Source organism: Hypanus sabinus, unplaced genomic scaffold, assembly GCF_030144855.1.
Source record: "Hypanus sabinus isolate sHypSab1 unplaced genomic scaffold, sHypSab1.hap1 H_9, whole genome shotgun sequence".
NCBI lineage: Eukaryota > Metazoa > Chordata > Chondrichthyes > Myliobatiformes > Dasyatidae > Hypanus > Hypanus sabinus.
Genome location: NW_026779050.1, coordinates 643584 through 663237, shown reverse-complemented (window position 1 = coordinate 663237; position 19654 = coordinate 643584). Strand labels below are relative to the sequence as shown.

Here is a 19654-nt window from a genome sequence, read left to right as displayed (position 1 = left end):
GGTGGCAGGTGATAGGTAAGACAAAATGGTTGGTTTCCGGATTGGGGGATAAAGTGATAATCTGGGAGTTGAGAGGTGGAAAATGTAAAGAGCTGAAGAAGGAACCTGATAGGAAAGGAGTGTGGACCATGGGTGAAAGGGATTTTGGAGGGGAATCAGATGGAGGTGGTTGGCAAGTGAGGAGAAGAGGGGTTAAGAGGGGAGCCAGAGTGGGGAAATGTAATAGAGAGAATTGGAAAGAAGAGAAATGACAAAGTTAGAGAAATTGATGCTCATGTCGTCAAACTGGAGGCTACCGAGATCGAACATGAGGCATTGCTTTCTCCACCCTGCAGGTCGCCTCACTGTGTCAGTGGAGGAGGCCTTAGACTGACATTCAGGAATGGGAATGGGGACTGGAATTAAAAAGGTTAGCCACAGGGAAATCGTGTCTGTTGTAGATGGAACAAAAGTGCTCAGCAAAGCAGTCCCCCAATCTAAATCAGGTCTCACTGATGTACACGATCATTATCCCGAATTGCCTTTTGTGCGTGCACTGAAGCAGGCCAGGGCTCTATCCAGTTATGCAAAAATATACAGAAATCTATCATTCTTTAAAAATAAATCTTCTTTCAAAATATTTCCCAGTCAAGGATCTCATTGGCATTTTCTCATTGTCTCTGTGTGTAGCTGAGGTCCACTCCTTTGTATGCCAAGTTGGCGAAGTCATGGTGTGACTATTTTTCATTCTAGCATAGTTCTGGTTGAGTGTTTATTTCTCCTTTCTTCCTCTTTCTTTTATTTCACACCATTGGTCGCAAACGTCAGTGACCCAAAGTGCAAAGAAAGTGCAGAGCTGGCAACTGTGACTCTAGCCTCCAGTAACCTTTAACCCTGAGACATGTCGCAGGTCTAGGGACACCAAGGTGTTTCTGGGTACAGTAGACAGTGAATCGACTTGAACCTGTAAAAGACAAAGTGGTATTTTATTGGTTTTATTTACAGATACAGCACGGTGACAGGCTGTTCTGGTCCAACAAGCCTGTGCTGCCCAGTTACACCCATGTGACCAATTAACTGACTGAACCACACGCCTTTGGACTGTGGGAGGAAACTGGAGCACCCGGAAGAAACCCATGCAATCAGGGGGAGAACGTACAAACTCCTTACAATGGCGGGAATTGAACCCCGGTTGCTGGCTCTGTAACAGCATTATGCTAACCGAAACGCTGCAGGGCCACCCCAAAAGTATATCTCACTGCATATGACAGTGATATTAAACCCGATACTGATTCATCAGCCACTTAAACCGTGTGTAATCTACACTGGGCCAATAAACCACCGATCTGTGCATCGATGGAACGCGAGAGGAAACCAAGGCTGCCGGTGAAAACCACAAAACCACAAAACCACAGGGAAAAGTGCAAATTCCACCCTCACAGGAATGCTGTTCTCCAGTGTTTGCTCAGTGCTGCCCTCCAGTGTTCGTTCGGTGGAAGAGACAATTTAGACCAGGACAATTTACCATCAATCTGGCCATGACACTCAGGGACCTGGGTTATATTATTACTTTTTTCACCCCTCTCTTTGTGACTGTTTTTTCAATCTGAAATTGTAACCATACGTGTTACTTGTGCTGTGTGCTGCGGGTAATGTGTTTTGCACCTTGGCCCCGGAAGAACGCTGTTTCTTTTGGCTCTCTTTGTGTACGGTTAAATCATAATTAAACCTAAACTTGAGGATTGGCCCTGGCTCACTGGTGCTGTGAGAAGCAGCTCTACCTCTGGAATATTACATTTCTTTGCTTCACCACTCCCCAGTGGTGCCATCTTGTTTTCAACTCTGCCTCTCTCAGTTATTCCATTAATGTCACTCCAGCGTTCCTTTTTACACCACTGCAGTTCTGTATTTCAACCTTTGCACGATTCTGCTGTTCTCTGCTCTTCACTCCATTTATTATTAACATGTACCTGGTAACTCTGTGAGCTTCATGCGAGTAAAGAAGTTATTTGTTTGGTATTGAGATACAGTGCAGAATAGGCCCTTCCAGCCACAGCCCCCAGCAACCCCCGATTTAATCCTAACCTAACCACAGGACAATTTATAACCAACTAACTTGCCAACCTGTATGTCTCTGGACTGTGGGAGGAATCCGGAGAAAACCCATGTGCACACAGGGAGGATGTACAGACTCCTCATAGATGACATCAGACTGAACTCACTACACCAACACCCCAAGCTGCAATAGCATCAGGCTAACTGCTACACTACCATGGCTCCACAATTTCAAGTTCAATTGTTATTCGCCCATACACATCTATACAGCTAAACAAAACAGTGATTCTCCAGGGCTAAGGTGCAAAACACAGAGCTCTCACAGGGAGCACACTGCACATACAGTCACAAAAATTATATTCGCACAAATCCCTGAATGGCAGGGATAGTGAGTGGGATGGTGCCTTGGAGCCACGTTTCTGCAAGAGCAAGTACGCAGCAGTTCCTCATTTCACCTTTTGATCAGCTGCAGACAAAGGCAATGCAGCTCGTCTTCCAGGGAGTGGACACTGGAGTGCAGCCCTAACAGGAGAACCAGAATTCAGGGGCAGCCCTCAAACTCAGCATGGATTCCGGTGCACCCGTCAAGCCTCTGTTCACTCCCACACCACCTCCAGCACCTCCTCCCCTGGGTGGCTGTGACAGGCAGCACTGAGGCACGAGAGCCTGGTCTGCACAACAACTGAAGCCACACAGCTCCCCCACCAACAGTTTCACCAATGAAATAGAATTTCATTTCACCAATATCCAACAGGGTTTTGCCATTGCAAGAAAAACATTTCAGACAAACATTTGCACCCTTTGTTAGACCCAGAGCAGCCACAGCGACCAAGTGCACTGCCATCTTACTGAAAGAAGGCTGTCAGTTCAACAGAAAAGGTCATCGGCTACAGTCTACCATCACTGCAGGATTTAGAATATAGAAAACCTACAGCACAATACAGGCCCTTCGGCCCACAATGCTGTGCCGAACATGTACTTACTTTAGAAATTACCTAGGGTTACCAATATCCCTCTATTTTTCTAAGCTCCATTTACCTATCCAGGAATCTGTTAAAAGACCCTATCATATCCACCTCCATGTCCATCATTGGCAGCCCATTCCACACACTCAACACCCTCTGTGTAAAAAGTTTACCCCGACATCTCCCACGTACCTACTTCCAAGCACCTTAAAACTGTGCCCTCTGATGCTAGCCATTTCAGCCCTGGGAAAAAGCCTTTGACTATCCACGCAATCAATACCTCTCATCATCTTATACACCTCTATCAGGTCACCTCTCATCCTCCGTCGCTCCAAGGGGAAAAGGCCAAGTTTACTCAACCTATTCTCATTAGGCATGCTCCCCGATCCAGGCAACATCCTTGTAAACCTCCTCTGCACTCTTTCCATAGTTCCCACATCCTTCATGTTGTGAGGAAACCAGAACTGAGAACAGTACTCCAAGTGGGGTCTAACCAGGGTCAATATATAGGTGTAACATTACCTTTCAGCTCTTGAACTCAATCCCATGGTTGATGAAGGCCAATGCTCTATATGTATCCAGGACAAAGAAGCAAGCAGGAAGAATCATTGTGGGCACTACCCACTCTGCAAACTGCCTTTCCTAAAGCTCTCTTCCAAAAAGTGCTATAGCGCTATCAAAACAAAATCTTCAAACCATTTTAGAAGTTTCTTCCCCAGGCAGTTAATCTGATTAACCATTTTAGTTAGACCCCACCCCACTCTATTACCTCATTCACTGCACTTTAATCCACTTCTTATAATGCTGTTTACATTGTAAGTGCATACTGGTATTGAAGTATTTATACACATTTTATTCTACATTTGAACTTCAACTTCTAACTTTGTTTTTATATGATTTTTTATAATTGTTGAATGTTGCTGTTTTTGTTGCATGTCATGCCCTAACCAACACATCACCGCAAAGTCCTAACACGTTGTTGTATTAGTGTGTTTAATTGTTATTTTATCTGCAATTTAACCATTAACTGCCTGCTTGTATCTTATATAACTACCTATTTACATATACAGTAACACATTAGTACATGTCCTAATGGTCACAGTATTTATATGCATTGCTTCAGTGCGTCCCCTAGCGGTTACAGTTCTTTGTATCATTCTGGAATGCTCTGCAGAGTTTTCTTGTACCATGTCATTTGAATAGGGGCTATCTGATTGGTTAACTCTTATCTGTATATATCCTTTCTATGGTATAAGAAGAGCTGAATACATGACCCCGAAATCTTTCAGTCTAGTCTCTGTTCTTTGTTCTTAGTCACTAGCCGCTGCTTCTCCGTGTTTCTGATCCGTTTTGTTCTATCAAAGCTGAATAAAACAATTATGAAGCACATTTTATGCCCCTTTCCTGACTTCTGAAAAATTCTTGGATTAAGACCTTAGAATCCAACATGTAAATATCTATAGCGAATGACCCTGGGTGGGCGAGAAGGTCCAGCAAGGAAGGGAATCCATCACCCAGCCTGCGTGTGACTCCAGACCCACCACAGACTCTTCACTGCTGTCCCAATTCAGGGGCAAAGAAGGATGGATAGTAAATGCTAGCACTGCCGGTGATGAGATAAGGAACCAGAAAATGAAGGAGCAGAGATATTCTGGAAGGAGGGGTGAAGGAGACTGCGCAAGGAGGCAGATTATGGTGGGATTTGAGGCATTACTGAGTGGAGAGTCAGTGAGGAAAGGAGCAGAACAGACAAATGGGGTGGTGCCAGTGTGACATGGACCATAGTGTCTCACGTGGCTAATTTTACAGAGGGGAGAGGGAACAGACCAAGAGAGGGACTTAACAAAAATCAGAAAAAAATTGCAGATTTGTCAAAGCCAGAAAATGTTGGAAACACTCAGCAGGCCAATCAGCTCCTGCAGAGAGAGGAACAGAGTCATTGTTGCAGGTCTAAAGGCTTTGGTCTGATTTTCCATCTGAGATCCTGTCTCTGCTCCCCTTTCCACAGATTCTGCCTGACCTGCCCAGTGTCCCCACATCTCTCCGACTGGCCCCGTGACCCCACATCTCTCCGACCGGCCCAGTGACCCCACACCTCTCCGACCGGCCCAGTGACCCCACATCTCTCTGACCGGCCCAGTATCCCCACATCTCTCCGACCGGCCCAGTGTCCCCACATCTCTCCGACCGGCCCAGTGTCCCCACATCTCTCCGACCGGCCCAGTGACCCCACATCTCTCTGACCGGCCCAGTGTCCCCACATCTCTCCGACCGGCCCAGTGACCCCACATCTCTCTGACCGGCCCAGTATCCCCACATCTCTCCAACTGGCCCAGTGTCCCCACATCTCTCCGACCGGCCCAGTGTCCCCACATCTCTCCGACCGGCCCAGTGTCCCCACCTCTCTCCGACCGGCCCAGTGACCCCACATCTCTCTGACCGGCCCAGTGTCCCCACATCTCTCCGACCGGCCCAGTGTCCCCACATCTCTCCGACCGGCCCAGTGTCCCCACATCTCTCCGACCGGCCCAGTGTCCCCACATCTCTCCGACCGGCCCAGTATCCCCACATCTCTCCGACCAGCCCAGTATCCCCACATCTCTCCGACCGGCCCCGTATCCCCACATCTCTCTGACCGGCCCAGTGACCCCAGTGCTCTCTGCTTTCTCTGGAGAGATGGAAACAATGGGGCTTCAGCCATAAAACCCTGTAGGAACTCGGAAGGCCAGGCTGCATTCATGGAAAGGAACAATCGATGCTTCAGGCTGAGACTCCTCATCAGGATGGGGAAAAAACCAGAATAAGTAGTTGGAGGAGGAGGGGAGAAGTAAAAACTGGAAGGTCATAGGTGAAGCCAGTGGGTGGGGGAGCAGTCAAGTAAGAAGCTGGGAGGTGATTGGTGGAAAATGTAAAGGGCTAAAGAAGAAGGAATCTGATAGCAGAGGAAAGTGGACTTCGGGACAAAGGGAGTGAGGAGGGGACTGGGGAGGTGATAGGCAGGTGAAGAAAAGAGGAGAGGTTAGAGTGGAGTCAGGCAGGAATGAAAGAAGAGGGAAGGGGAGAGGGGGAAAATAACCAATTTAGAAAAATCGACGTTCATGCCATCAAGTTGGGGGGCTACCTGGGTGGAATATGAGGGGTTGCTCCTCCTCCACCCTGAGGATGGCCTCATCTTGGCATTTCAGCTTCAGCTGCAGGTGAGGTGAGGCGAGGCAGTGCCTCTGCCTCCACTCAGACCGCTGAGCGGTGGCAGAGTGGTAACATCCATTGGGGTTGGGATGAGGGTCACACTGTACGGAACAGACAGCTGCAATCCGAGAGCCAATCTTAGTCAATCCAATTCCTCCAAGGACACAGCAGATGCAAGTGAACTCACCTGGATGGGTCCTCATCAACAGAAAATGATCCCTTCATCTCAATGATATTTCTTTTGTTCTCAAAGGTTCCGTAACTTAAAGTGACCTAGAAGGAAACATATTAATTTAAAAATCTGTTTCCCGTTAGTTTGTTCTGCGCTCGCTTCCTGTGATGTGAATGATTTCACGATTTAAGTAACTAAAACAAACCTCTCATTGACTATCTAAGCAAACTCAGTGCAGTCATCTAGTCCAATCAACCACAATCGCAACCCATTTTCAATGTCGTCAGCCACAATTTCCCAACCACGATCCATCCCACTGTCACAAGCCCCATAGCCAATATCCTCTGGATCCAGCTTCACTTCTTCCATAACCACAATCCATTCCACTGTTCACAAGTCCCATATCCAATATCCCCTAGATCCAACTTCAACTTTTCCCCAACCACAATCCATCCCACTGTTCAACAACCCCACACCCAATGTCCTCCAGAATCAACTTTGCCTCTTCTGCAAACATAATCCATCTCACTGTTCAGAAGCCCCATCCTCCAAATCAGCAGTTCCCAACTTGGGTTCCATGGAGTTCACATAAAAAAGATTGGGAACCCCTGCTCTAAATCCAGTTTTACCTCTTTCCCAACCACGATCAATCTCACTGTTCTCACGGCCCATCCCAATGTCCTCTAGACCCATCCTCAAATTTTCCCCATCCACGATCCATCCCACTGTTCACAAGTCCCTTGTCTCCATTCCCTCCTATAACAATACTAAATATGTCCCTAGTCTGACAAACGGAGTCACCATCTGCCTCGCCATCATCTTGCACTTTATGGTTTATCAGCTCTGCACTGTCTCTGTAGCTGTTCCATGTAATTATTGTTTTACCTTGTTCTACCACAATTCACCGTGTGATGACCTGATCTTATGAACAACATACAAGACAAGCTTTTCACTGTCAATCGGTACCTTTGACAATAATAAACCAATTCCAATTGCACCGCCCTCTACGGAAGTCAGGCTGTGCTGGGCAGAGTGTTGCCCGGTCATTTCGACTCAGAGGACCAGGGTTACACACCTGGGATTGAATCTGTGCTCGGGGAACCAGCTGCAAGTTCTCCAGGTGCGAATGGAAGAGTGGACTTCGAATCAGGCTGACGCCCAGGACAGCCTCAATGATGTAACCGATGGTGCAGTCGTCAGGGAGGCGGATTCGCTCCGCCGTGTTCATAAAATGCCCGTTGCTGGTCACAAAAGGGAAGTAGTTAAATGTGCACCTTCAATAACACTTCTTTAAATTTACTTTTCAGTTCAGAAGTTAAGGTTATGGACCAAGTGCTGGTAAATCAGATAATTTACTTTTATTTACATAGACACAGCACGATAACAGACCCTTCCAGCCTAATGAGTCCATGCCAACCAATTACACCCATGTGACCAATTAACCTACCAGCCCTCATGTCCTCAGACTGTGGGAGGAAACTGGAGCACTCAGAGGTAACCCATGTGGGCACAGGGAGAATGTCTAACTGTGTTCGGATTGGAACCCCAATCACTGGGGCTGTAATAGCGTTACCCTAACCGTGCTGCTCCGTGGAAACAGGGATCGGAAGGCCTGTTTGATTCTCTCTCTCTCTCCTTGATGGTTATTCCACAAGGGTTAGCCACGTTTCCTGTCCCCTCCCGGGTGTGGCTAACCTCGGGCTATCTGAATGGCATTTCTGTCACCAGTATTGCTGGGGAAAGTGGCTGAGGCAGAAACAATAACAACATCATTTATAGATCGATCGATTGATTGATTGATCGTGATAGAGCAGGACAGAGCCTTCCAGACTTTCAAGTTGCACCACCCAGCAACCCCCGATTTAACCCGAATCTAATCATGGTTCAATTATAATAACTAATTTATAAAACAGTTGGGCAGGGAAGTTACAGAGGGTGTTGGATGTGGATGTAGAATTTTCATTTGTCTTGCATTTTACATATTATCTATAGTTGTTCAGTGAATTTACCAGTAATTGAAATATAGCTGATCCTGCATTTTTTCTAGAAGCTTCTTGGTATTTCTGCGGAAAGTATCACACCATTTGAATCTGCCTGTTTCATAGGCTACAGCGTGTCTTATCTCCAGTCTGACTGCATGTTAACCACAACCTTTTCATCTTTATCTTCCTGATTCTTTGACAGAGCCAGCGATTAGTGCTCAGGCTCTGCTGCTGTCTGTGAGGAGTTGGTGCTTTTCCTCGGTAACCACATCAGGTTTCGCTGGGCGGTCCGGTTTCCTCTCACTTCCCAACCAGGCAGAGGTGAGCTGTGGGCATGCGTCGCTGGCACCCAAAGGTGGCAATGCTTCGGGGCTGCACCCAGCACATCCTCAGACTCTGCTGGTCGTTGGCATGAGCAACACATTTCACTACAACACACACAGAGCGCTGGAGGAACTCAGCAGGTCAGGCAGCATCTGTGGAAAGAGTACAGTGGACGTTTCGGGCCGAGACCCTTCGGCAGGACTGAGAAGGAATAAAAAGGTGGGGGGAGGGGAAGGAGGCTCGCCGGAAGGCGATAGAAGAAGCCAAGGGGTGGGAAAAGTCAAGGGCTGGAGGAGAAAGAATCTGATAGGAGAGGAGAGTGGACAATAGGAGAAAGGGAAGGAGGGGGGGACCCAGGGGGAAGTAATAAGCAGCTGAAAAGAGGTTTGTTTCAATGTACGTTTTGATAATTTGATAAGAATGAGACAAATAAAGCCAATCTTTATCTTAAATAGAAGTGGTTCCATATTTGCTGGAAATCCTGATGAAGGCTCTCATCCCGAAACTGTTCATTCATTTTGATCGACACTGCCTGACCTGCTGAGTTCCTCCAGTATTTTGTGTGCAACTAATCATGTTTATCAAATGATGGGCAAGGATCACAAAAAAACTTCACACCAGGGTCAACAAGAAACTGATGGAAAGGTCTCGGTCGACAAAGGTCAGTGCAGGGGCATCACTGGATGAATGTTTCGTCAAGTCCTCCGGAGATGGCAAACACCTACCTGGCCCAGGGCATCATCTTCAGTGCCAAGCCACGGCTGATACAGAACCCAGCACCTCCTGTGGCAAACCAAAAGTGCACCGATTTCTGTGAAAACAAGACCAAACATTCTTATCCTCCTCGCTCCAGAGAAAATAAACCCTTCTTCTCTGATCCCCAGGGAAAACAGACCCCATATCTCTGATCCCCAGGGAAAACAGACCCCACATCTCTGATCCCCAGGGAAAACAGACCCCACATCTCTGATCCCCAGGGAAAACAGACCCCACATCTCTGATCCCCAGGGAAAATAAACCCCTCTTCTCTGATCCCCAGGGAAAATAAACCCCTCTTCTCTGATCCCCAGGGAAAACAGACCCCATATCTCTGATCCCCAGGGAAAACAGACCCCACATCTCTGATCCCCAGGGAAAACAGACCCCACATCTCTGATCCCCAGGGAAAACAGACCCCACATCTCTGATCCCCAGGGAAAATAAACCCCTCTTCTCTGATCCCCAGGGAAAATAAACCCCTCTTCTCTGATCCCCAGGGAAAAGGGACCCCTCTTCTCTGATCCCCAGGGAAAAGAGACCCCTCTTCTCTGATCCCCAGGGAAAACAGACCCCACATCTTTGACCCCCAGGGAAAACAGACCCCTCTTCTCTGATCCCCAGGGAAAACAGATCCTCTTCTCAGATCCCCAGGGAAAACAGACCCCACATCTCTGATCCCCAGGGAAAACAGACCCCTCTTCTCTGATCCCCAGGGAAAACAGACCCCACATCTCTGATCCCCAGGGAAAACAGACCCCACATCTCTGATCCCCAGGGAAAACAGACCCCTCTTCTCTGATCCCCAGGGAAAACAGACCCCACATCTCTGATCCCCAGGGAAAACAGACCCCACATCTCTGATCCCCAGGGAAAACAGATCCTTTTCTCTGATTCCCAGGGAAAACAGACCCCTCTTCTCTGATCCCCAGGGAAAATAAACCCCTCTTCTCTGATCCCCAGGGAAAATAAACCCCTCTTCTCTGATCCCCAGGGAAAAGAGACCCCTCTTCTCTGATCCCCCCTCTTCTCTGATCCCCATGGAAAACAGACCCCACATCTTTGACCCCCAGGGAAAACAGACCCCTCTTCTCTGATCCCCAGGGAAAACAGATCCTCTTCTCTGATCCCCAGGGAAAACAGACCCCACATCTCTGATCCCCAGGGAAAACAGACCCCTCTTCTCTGATCCCCAGGGAAAACAGATCCTCTTCTCTGATCCCCAGGGAAAACAGACCCCACATCTCTGATCCCCAGGGAAAACAGACTCCACATCTCTGATCCCAGAGAAAACAGATCCTCGTCTCTGATCCCCAAGGAAAACAGACCCCTCTTCTCTGATCCCCAGGGAAAACAGACCCCACATCTCTGATCCCCAGGGAAAACAGACCTCACATCTCTGATCCCCAGGGAAAACAGACCACTCTTCTCTGATCCCCAGGGAAAACAGACCCCACATCTCTGATCCCCAGGGAAAACAGAGCCCACATCTCTGATCCCCAGGGAAAATAAACCCCTCTTCTCTGATCCCCAGGGAAAATAAACCCCTCTTCTCTGATCCCCAGGGAAAAGAGACCCCTCTTCTGATCCCCAGGGAAAAGAGACCCCTCTTCTGATCCCCAGGGAAAAGAGACCCCTCTTCTGTGATCCCCAGGGAAAACAGACCCCACATCTTTGACCCCCAGGGAAAACAGACCCCTCTTCTCTGATCCCCAGGGAAAACAGATCCTCTTCTCAGATCCCCAGGGAAAACAGACCCCACATCTCTGATCCCCAGGGAAAACAGACCCCTCTTCTCTGATCCCCAGGGAAAACAGACCCCTTTTCTCTGATCCCCAGGGAAAACAGACCCCTCTTCTCTGATCCCCAGGGAAAACAGACCCCTCTTCTCTGATCCCCAGGGAAAACAGACCCCTCTTCTCTGATCCCCAGGGAAAACAGACCCCTCTTCTCTGATCCCCAGGGAAAACAGACCACTCATCTCTGATCCCCAGGGAATTCAGACCCCACTTCTCTGATCCCCAGGGAAAACAGACCCCTTTTCTCTGATCCCCTGGGAAAACTGACCACTCATCTCTGATCCCCAGGGAATACAGACCCCTCTTCTCTGATCCCCAGGGAAAACAGACCCCTCTTCTCTGATCTCTCCTCATAACCTCACCTCACCATTAACCTTGCCCTGGTCCTGACATCCTGTCTGCCTGCTCTGCACTTTCTCAATTACTGTAACAAGTTATTCCGCAACCTGGTGCTGTTTTCCCCTTGATGTGATGAAATGATCTGTGTGGACAGTGTGCTCAGGGTGACAAGGTAGCACCATGCTTAGCGCGACGCTATTACAGCTCGGGGCATCAGAGGTCAGAGTCCAATTCCGATGTTCTCTGTACGTGCTCCCTGTGGAATGCATGAGTTTCCTCCGGGTGCTCTGGTTTCCTCCCACAGTTCAAAGTCATACTGGTTAGTAACTTAAATTGTCATTGTAAATTGTCATGTGATTAGGGTAGGGTTAAATCAGGGGTTGCTGGGCAATGCAGTTCAAAGCGCCAGAAGGGCTTATTCTACATTGCATCCCAATAAATTTAATAAAGCAATGTTTTTTTCTATGTATGTACCAATTTATTGATTTCCACCGGTACGTCTGAAACCTCCTGTTAATTATGCAGAAAGCTGTTGATGTCTTTTACTTTTTCTTTCTCTTCCTGCTACTGTGTCTTGGTTGTACTGACCACTGGCATGCTCCTCATATTCCTCATTGCTCATGTGGGCCACAGGGCAATATGATAGAGCAGCAGCTGGCAAAATGTTTTATAGTACCAGCGATCGGTGTTCAATTCCCGCTGCAGTCCATAAGGAGTTAGTACATTCTCCCCATGACTGTGTGGGTTACCTCCCACATTCCAGAGATGTATGGGTTGATGTTACTGAGTAGCGGGCATGCTGTGTTGTATATGGTGACATATTTGTCCCTTGTTAATAAATTTACCCTGAACTCTGCTCTTTCCTCATAGCCTTGTTACCTGCACCTACGTGCTTCCGCCACTAGATGGAGCTGCATCCAAGTATGGCAACACCAACACATCACAAACTAACACACAGGGCACACGAGAGAGAGAAAGGAGAGTGGAGCGGCCCCTCGGCCCCTCAGTTCTGTCCCACTAATTCAATGAGATCATGGCTGACCAACCCCAGGTCTCATCACCTTATCCCTCAGTTCCCAGATCCCACCTCCTTTAGGAAGATTACTACCGTCCCGGTACCTGAGAAAACCAAGATAACATTCCGAGACAACTGGCAACCTGTGGCTCTGACACACACCATCATAAAGAGCTTGGATTTCAAAGAGAGGTTTCACAGACGACCTTGATTGATGATTTTGCACCTTATCATTTACCCGCACTGCACTTTCTCTGTAGCTGTACACTTTATTCTGCAATGTTATTGTCAAGATTGAAAATCGTTTAATGTCATTTCCTGTACACTGGTGTTAAGGAGACCAAAGTAATTGTTACTCCAGATCAGAGTACAAAAAACACAATAAGATAAGGAACAATAATTTTTAAAAACAGTAAAAAATGGATAACTCATATACACTGATTGACTGATAGTGTCCATAAAGTAACGCTAGGCCCAGGAGTGTCTGCACATAAGGTGACGCTGACAGGAAATGATGGTGGTTGAGGGTATGGAGGGTGGGTTAGTGGATGGAGGTGTTGATCAGCCTTGCTGCTTGGGGAAAGTAACTGTTTTTGAGTCTAGTGGACCTGCCATGGATTGTGCTTTGTTCTACCTCGATGCACTGTGAAACGAATGTGGAACACAGAACAGCATAGCACAGGAACAGGCCCTTCAGCCCACAATGTTGTACTGAACCAGCTAAAATGCAAATCAAATGTCCGTATCCCTCCATCTTCCTCACATCCATGTTTCTATCCAAACTTCTCTTAAAAGCCTCGGATGTTTTAGCCTCCACTACCATATCAAACATCCACCACTCTCTGAGTAAAAAACTTACCCTTCACATCCCCCTTGAACCTACCCTGTCACCTTCAATGCATGCCCCCTGGTGTTAGACATTTCAACCCAGGGAAACAGATACTCTCCATCTCCTCTATTTATAATTCTCATAATCTTGTAAACTTCTTTCAGATCTCCCCTCAGCCTCCAATGCTGCGGCAACACAATCCAAGTTTATCCAGCCTCCTGTGATAGCGTGTGCCCTCCAAACCAGGCAGTGGCCTGGTAAATCTCTTCTGCACCCTCTCCAAAGCCTCAACGTCCTTCCTATTGATGAGGCAAACCAGAAATGTACTGAACACTCCAGTTTTGTAAAGTTGCAACGTAACCTCCTGACTCGAACTCGGTGCCTCGACTAGTGAAAGCAGGGATGTGTGTGAATGGTATCACTGTATCTGGGTGCATGTGACAGTAATGGTATTACAGCGCCAGTGACCCGGGTTCAACTCCATCGCTGTCTGTAAGAAGTTTGTACGCTCTCCCATGAACATGGAGGGTTTTCTGGTTGGTCTAGTTTCTGCCCACATTCCAAGGACTAATGAGGCAATGGTGGCATGAGTGTAACTGGGTGACGTGGGCTTGTTGGGCCAGAAGGGTCTATTACTGGGCAGTATCTCTAAATAAATACATAATGCAACAACAATTATCTACCTCTCTTTAGAGGATTCGGCCTCCATGACACTCCAGGGTATAAAACTCCAGAGGGTCACCATTCACTGCGAGAAGAAATTTCTACGCCGCTCAGTTTCAAATGCCTAGTCTCTCAGCTTGGAGAGACGTAGCCTCCTTCACAATTCTCCCACTGATGCAAACACTTCAACATACCCACCCCATCGTACGGTACAGAAACAGGTGGAAGGGGATGTCGTGATGGGGACGCTGTGTGTTACGGTCACGTGCAGAGCCGCTGACGACACCAAGCCATGATGCAGAATTAAGTTTTCCACTCTACCTCGATCCTCCAAGAGGAGCACACACCTATTGCGTGCGTCAATGACCCGGAGAGCTGAAGTTGGCTGAAGTCGGGGCTTTATGCTTTGGCTCCTGTAGGGTCACTGTTTTCCAAATAGGTAGAAAATTCAAAAGTCAGAGGTGCAAAGGGGACTTGGGAGTCCTTGTGCAGGATTCCCTAAAGGTTAACTTGCAGGTTGAGTCGGTGGTGAGGAAGACAAATGCAATGTTAGCATTTATTTCAAGAGGACGAGAATATGAAAGCAAGGATGTAATGCTGAGGCTCTATAAAGCATTGGTCAGGCTGAGCTTGCAGTATTGTAAGCTGTTTTTGGTCCCTCATCTGAGAAAAGATGTGCTGGCCTTGGAAAAGGTCCAAAGGAGGTTCAGGAGAATAATTCTGGGAATGAAAAGAACGTTAATGTTAATGTTCGAGGAGCGTTTCTATACTCACTGGAGTTTAGAAGAATGAGGGGGAATTTCATTGAAGCCTATCAGATATTGAAAGGCCTAGATAGTATGGATGTGGAGAGGATGTCTCCTATAGTGGGGGAGTCTGGGACCGGAAAGCAGAGCCAAAGAATAGATGAGGAGGAATTTCTTCAGCCAGAAGGTGGTGAATCTGTGGAATTCATTGCCACAAATGGCTGTGGAGGCTGAGTCATTGAGTGTACTCAAGGCAGTGGTTGCTAGTTTCTTGGTTAGTCAGGGTATTAAAGGTTTTGGGGAGAAAGCAGGAGAATAGAGTTGAGAGGGATAATAAATCAGGCATGATGGAATGGCAGAGTGGACTCCATTCCGTCTAATTCCACTCCCTGTGTCTTATGGTTCCAGGAAGATGATGTGCCAGGAGCTGGAATGGCATACCAGTCCACAACTTCCTCAACTCTATTCCTTAGAGTCAGAGAACACTACAGCACAGAAACAAACCCTTCAGTCATCCAGTCCATAATGATCTGGTCTTCTGCCTAGTCCCATCTACCTGCAGCCTTCAAACTGCTCCTCATCCATGTGCCCATCCAAACTTCTCTTAAACAATAGAAGGAACCATCACTTCTTCTGGCAGCTTGATCCACCCTCTGAGAGCAGAAGCTCTTCCTCAGATTCCCCTTAAATATTTCACCTTTCACACTTAACCTATGACCTCTTGCTCTTGTCTCACTCACCCTGAGGGGAAAAAGCCCTAATGGATTCACCCCATCTCTACCCCTCATTGATTTGGATACTTCTATTGCCCTTCCTAAATCGAAGTATTGAGTACAGCAGTTGGGATGCCATGATGAAATTGTACAAGATGTTAGTAATGCCAAATTTGAAGTATTGTGTGCAGTTCAGGTCACCTACCTGTAGGGAAGGTAGAAAGAGTACAGAGAAGATTTACAAGGATGCTGTTGGGTGTGAGGACTTGAGTTATACGGAAAGGTTGAATAGGTTACAACTTTATTCCCCGGAGTGTAGCAGAATGAGGGGAGATTTGATAGCAGTATATGAAATTATGAGCGGTCATTATCATCATTTTGTGCCAAATCTATGAAGGGTCCAGATGGGTAAATGCACGTAGGCTTTTTCCATGAGGTTGGGTGAGACTAGAATGAGAGGTCAGAGGTAAGGCTGAAAGGGGAATACTTAAGGAGAACTTCCTCACTCAGAGCGTGGTGAGAGTGCAACGAGCTGCCAGTAGAGGTGGTGGATGATTGCAACATTTAAGACAAGTTTGGATAGGTACATGGCTGGGAGGAGAGGTATGGAGGGCTGTAGTCTGGGTGTGGCTTGATGGGACTAGGCAGAACAGCAGTTTTGCACAGACTAGACAGACAACACTAGATTTCTGTGTTGTCGTGCTTGATGACTCAATAACTCTCCCATTATTCTCCTACGCTCCAGGGAATGAAGTCTTAATCTTTTCTTGTAACTCAGGTCCTCAAGTGCAGGCAACGTCCTTGTCAATTTTCTCTTTACACTCCCTGCAATTAGTAACTGTTTTAAGATTGGCTTTATTTATCACATGTACGTCAAGGTGCTACGTGCCTCACATCAAGCCGGTGAGGATTGTGCTGGGTGCCACGCTTCTGTTGCCAACAAAGCACGCCAGAAACAAATTAATCCTTCCTGGCACATCTTTCCTTTGCACCTGGAAGAAACCCACACAGCCACAGGGAGGATCTACAAACTCTTTACAGACCGTGGCAGGAATCAAACCTAATCGGTGATCACTGGTGCTATAAAATTACTGCACTAAACGCTACACACCGTACCGCGCCGAGTGAAATTTAAATTCCAGCGGGATTCCTGTCGCTGGGAAGTCTGGAGCCGCTCACCGTTTTATTGTTGGGCAGCTTCTCAGATGCCTCAATTGGCCGGTCCAGGCTGGGCTTTCCCACGTAGACGTCCTGCGTCGGGGGGAAGCTGGACAGGAGCTCGAGCAGAGCGCGGACGTTGACATAGTTATCGTCGTCGACGTGGCAGAACCACCTGGAGAGAGGGGCAGAGAGAAGAGGGGCAGGGGTAAGCCTTCCGCACCACTGAACAGAGCACTGCTATCAGAAAGGAGATACAGGAGCCTCAGGGCCCATACCAGCAGATTCAGGGACAGTTACAACCCATCAACTATCGTGCGCCCGAACCACAGTGAATATCTTCACTTGCCTCAACACTGAACTGTTCCCACAACCAATGGCCTCCCTTTCAAGGGTTCTTCATCTCATGTTCTTGATATTTAATATTATAATCATTATTATTTTCTTTGTTCTATTTAGCACATTGCTTGTTTGTCCATCCTGTAGGGTGTGGCCTTTCATTGATTCGATTATGTTTCTTGGGTTTACTGTAAATGCCTACAAGATAATGAATCTCAGGGTGACATATATGTACTTGGATAATTAATTTACTCAACTTTGGTGTTGACATTCCCCATGTACCTGCTACCTTCCATCGCTAGATGGCGCTTCATACAGCAATGATCCACCTACACGCCACTAATTACCACTCACAAGTGCATGAGAGGAAACGGAGTGGGAACTGGCCACTCAGCCCCTCAGTTCTGTCCCACTATTTCAATGAGATCTTGTCAATTCAATGAAATCATTGTTTGTCTGCCCTGTCGGCTGCGGCCTTTCATCGATCGTGTTGTTTTTCTTGCATTTGCTGTGGATACCTGCAAGAAAATGAATCTCGGGGTAGCGTATGGTGACGTGTGTGTACTTTGGTAATGTTTACTTTGAGCTTTGGCTTTTGAAGAGTGGGCTGCCAACATCAGCGGTCACTCAGAGCCTGGACGGTGGACTTCAGAGTGGTGAGAGGGTGTGTGGGGAGGAAGTCAGGCTCAGGGAGAAAGGCCTAGGTGTGACTCTCCCTCACCCAGACAGAGGGTCCAATGAGCTGCTCGGAGCAAAGGCCCCCGGTGAAGCCAGAGTGCGGACGCTGGTTCCGATGGGGAAGGGGAAATCAATGGGAGGCTGGCCGTTTGTGGAGGGGTGAGGGGTGAGGTCGGCAACTGTGCAAATAGTGTGGAGTGTGCCAGAGAGTGGTGGAGTGTGTGTGAGAGCACATAGAGAATGGTCTGTATGGACTGCAAGAATACAATGCTTATCACTGTATCTCAGTAAAAGGAAAAACAATCCTTGGACAGAATGGAAGTAAGTGGATTCAGGACTGATGAACTCCATTGGGATTCTCCCTCTCAACCCATTCTCCTGCCTTCTCCCCATCACCTTTGATGCCCTTATAAATCACGAACCTATCAACCTCTGCTTTAAATACACGCAACGACTTGGCCTCCACAGCCGTCCGTGGCAATGAATTCCACAGATTCACCACCCTCTGGCTAAAGAAATTCCTCCTTTCTTTTCTAAAGGGATCTCACCCTATTATGAGGCTCTGCCTGCTGGTCCTAGATTTGCCCATTATATGAAACATCCTCTCCACATCTACTCGCTCTCTAGGCATTTCTACAGGTTTCAATGAGATCCCTCCTCATTCATCAAAACCCCAGCGAGTACAGGACTAGAGCCATCAGATGTTCCTCATACATGAACTTCATCTGAACCCTCTCCGGTACCAGCCCATCCTTCCTTGGATGCCCTAACTCTGAGAGTGAGCTGTGAATCTTTGCAACTGTCTGCCCTGCAGTGTTGTACAGACTCTACCCCTTGGTGAGGTAGATATGGAGCCCGAAACGGAAATCTTTCTGTGCCTTACGGAGCTCGGTGGCTCTATGAAGGGCGTGCAACAACTAGCCACTGCCTCCGCTGCCCCAGCCCTGACGCTCCCTGCTCACCCACACTGCGTTGTTACCTCTGCCACGCACCGCCCCGGTAACCTACCTCAGGCGTGATGCCACAAACACATCGAACTCCGCCGCCATCTTGCATGACAAGGCTTGGTGGCTGTGGGCAGAAGAGCAATTGGTATTGATGACCCGGTGACCTGTGAGAGGTTAGAGGTAAGACATGGCCAGAGAGAGAGAAAGAGAGAATGGTAACTGAAATTTCTTAAACACAGAGACAACGAGCACAGAACAGGCCCTTCAGCCCAACTTGTCTGTGCCAACTGTACTGCCCAGCAATCAGGCCCCTTCTGCTCACATTTAGTCCCTGGCCCTCAGAATTTCTCCTCTTCACATATTTTTCTAGTTGCCTCTTAAATGTCGCTGACATGTTCCTCTCAACCACCATTTCTGGCAGCTCATTCCTAATACGTAGCACCCTCTGCATGAACTGTTGCCCCTGATGTCGCTTTTAAATCTCTCACCCCTGACCTTACATATGTGTTCATATTTTGGCTCCTTGCCCCACCCCCACCTTTGCCAGTCCCACTGAAGGGTCTCAGCCTGAAACTTCGACTGTTTATTCATTTCCACAGATGCTGCCCGAACAGCTGAGCTCCTCCAGCATTTTGCATGTGTTGCTCCAGATTTCCGGCATCTGCAGAGTCTCTTGTGAAACCTATTCCCCCTTGCTTTCAGCACACCCTCCTTGGGAAAGACAGTGTGTACTCCCTCTCCCTGTCCAAGCTGCTCATGACCCTATAAGAAGTCGTGGGGAAGATGCTTGAGTCCATTATTAAGGACGAAATAGTGGCACATCTTGATGGCAGTAATAGGATTAGGCCGAGCCAGCATGGATTTACCAAGGGCAAATCATGCTTGACTAATCTGTTGGAGTTTTTTGAGGGTGTAACAAGGATGTTAGACGAGGGTAAGCCAGTGGATGTTGTATACCTAGATTTTCAGAAGGCATTCGATAAGGTGCCACATAGGAGATTGGTGA

The 19654-nt window shown here is 47.7% G+C and overlaps 1 protein-coding gene across 1 annotated transcript in view; it reads right to left on the bottom strand.

The window, feature by feature from the left end:
* Positions 1–337: 337 nt before the first annotated feature.
* Positions 338–19654, bottom strand: part of LOC132386086 (beta-1,3-N-acetylglucosaminyltransferase lunatic fringe-like) — a 53967-nt gene continuing 34650 nt past the window's right edge. The window contains exons 3-8 of the mRNA XM_059958381.1: positions 18710–18812; positions 16706–16859; positions 9392–9477; positions 7436–7601; positions 6376–6461; positions 338–943 (exon numbers count right to left, since the gene is read on the bottom strand). Of these exons, the coding sequence (XP_059814364.1) occupies positions 892–943; positions 6376–6461; positions 7436–7601; positions 9392–9477; positions 16706–16859; positions 18710–18812 (647 nt within the window). The 3' untranslated portion in view covers positions 338–891. The remainder of the gene's footprint in view (positions 944–6375; positions 6462–7435; positions 7602–9391; positions 9478–16705; positions 16860–18709; positions 18813–19654) is intronic.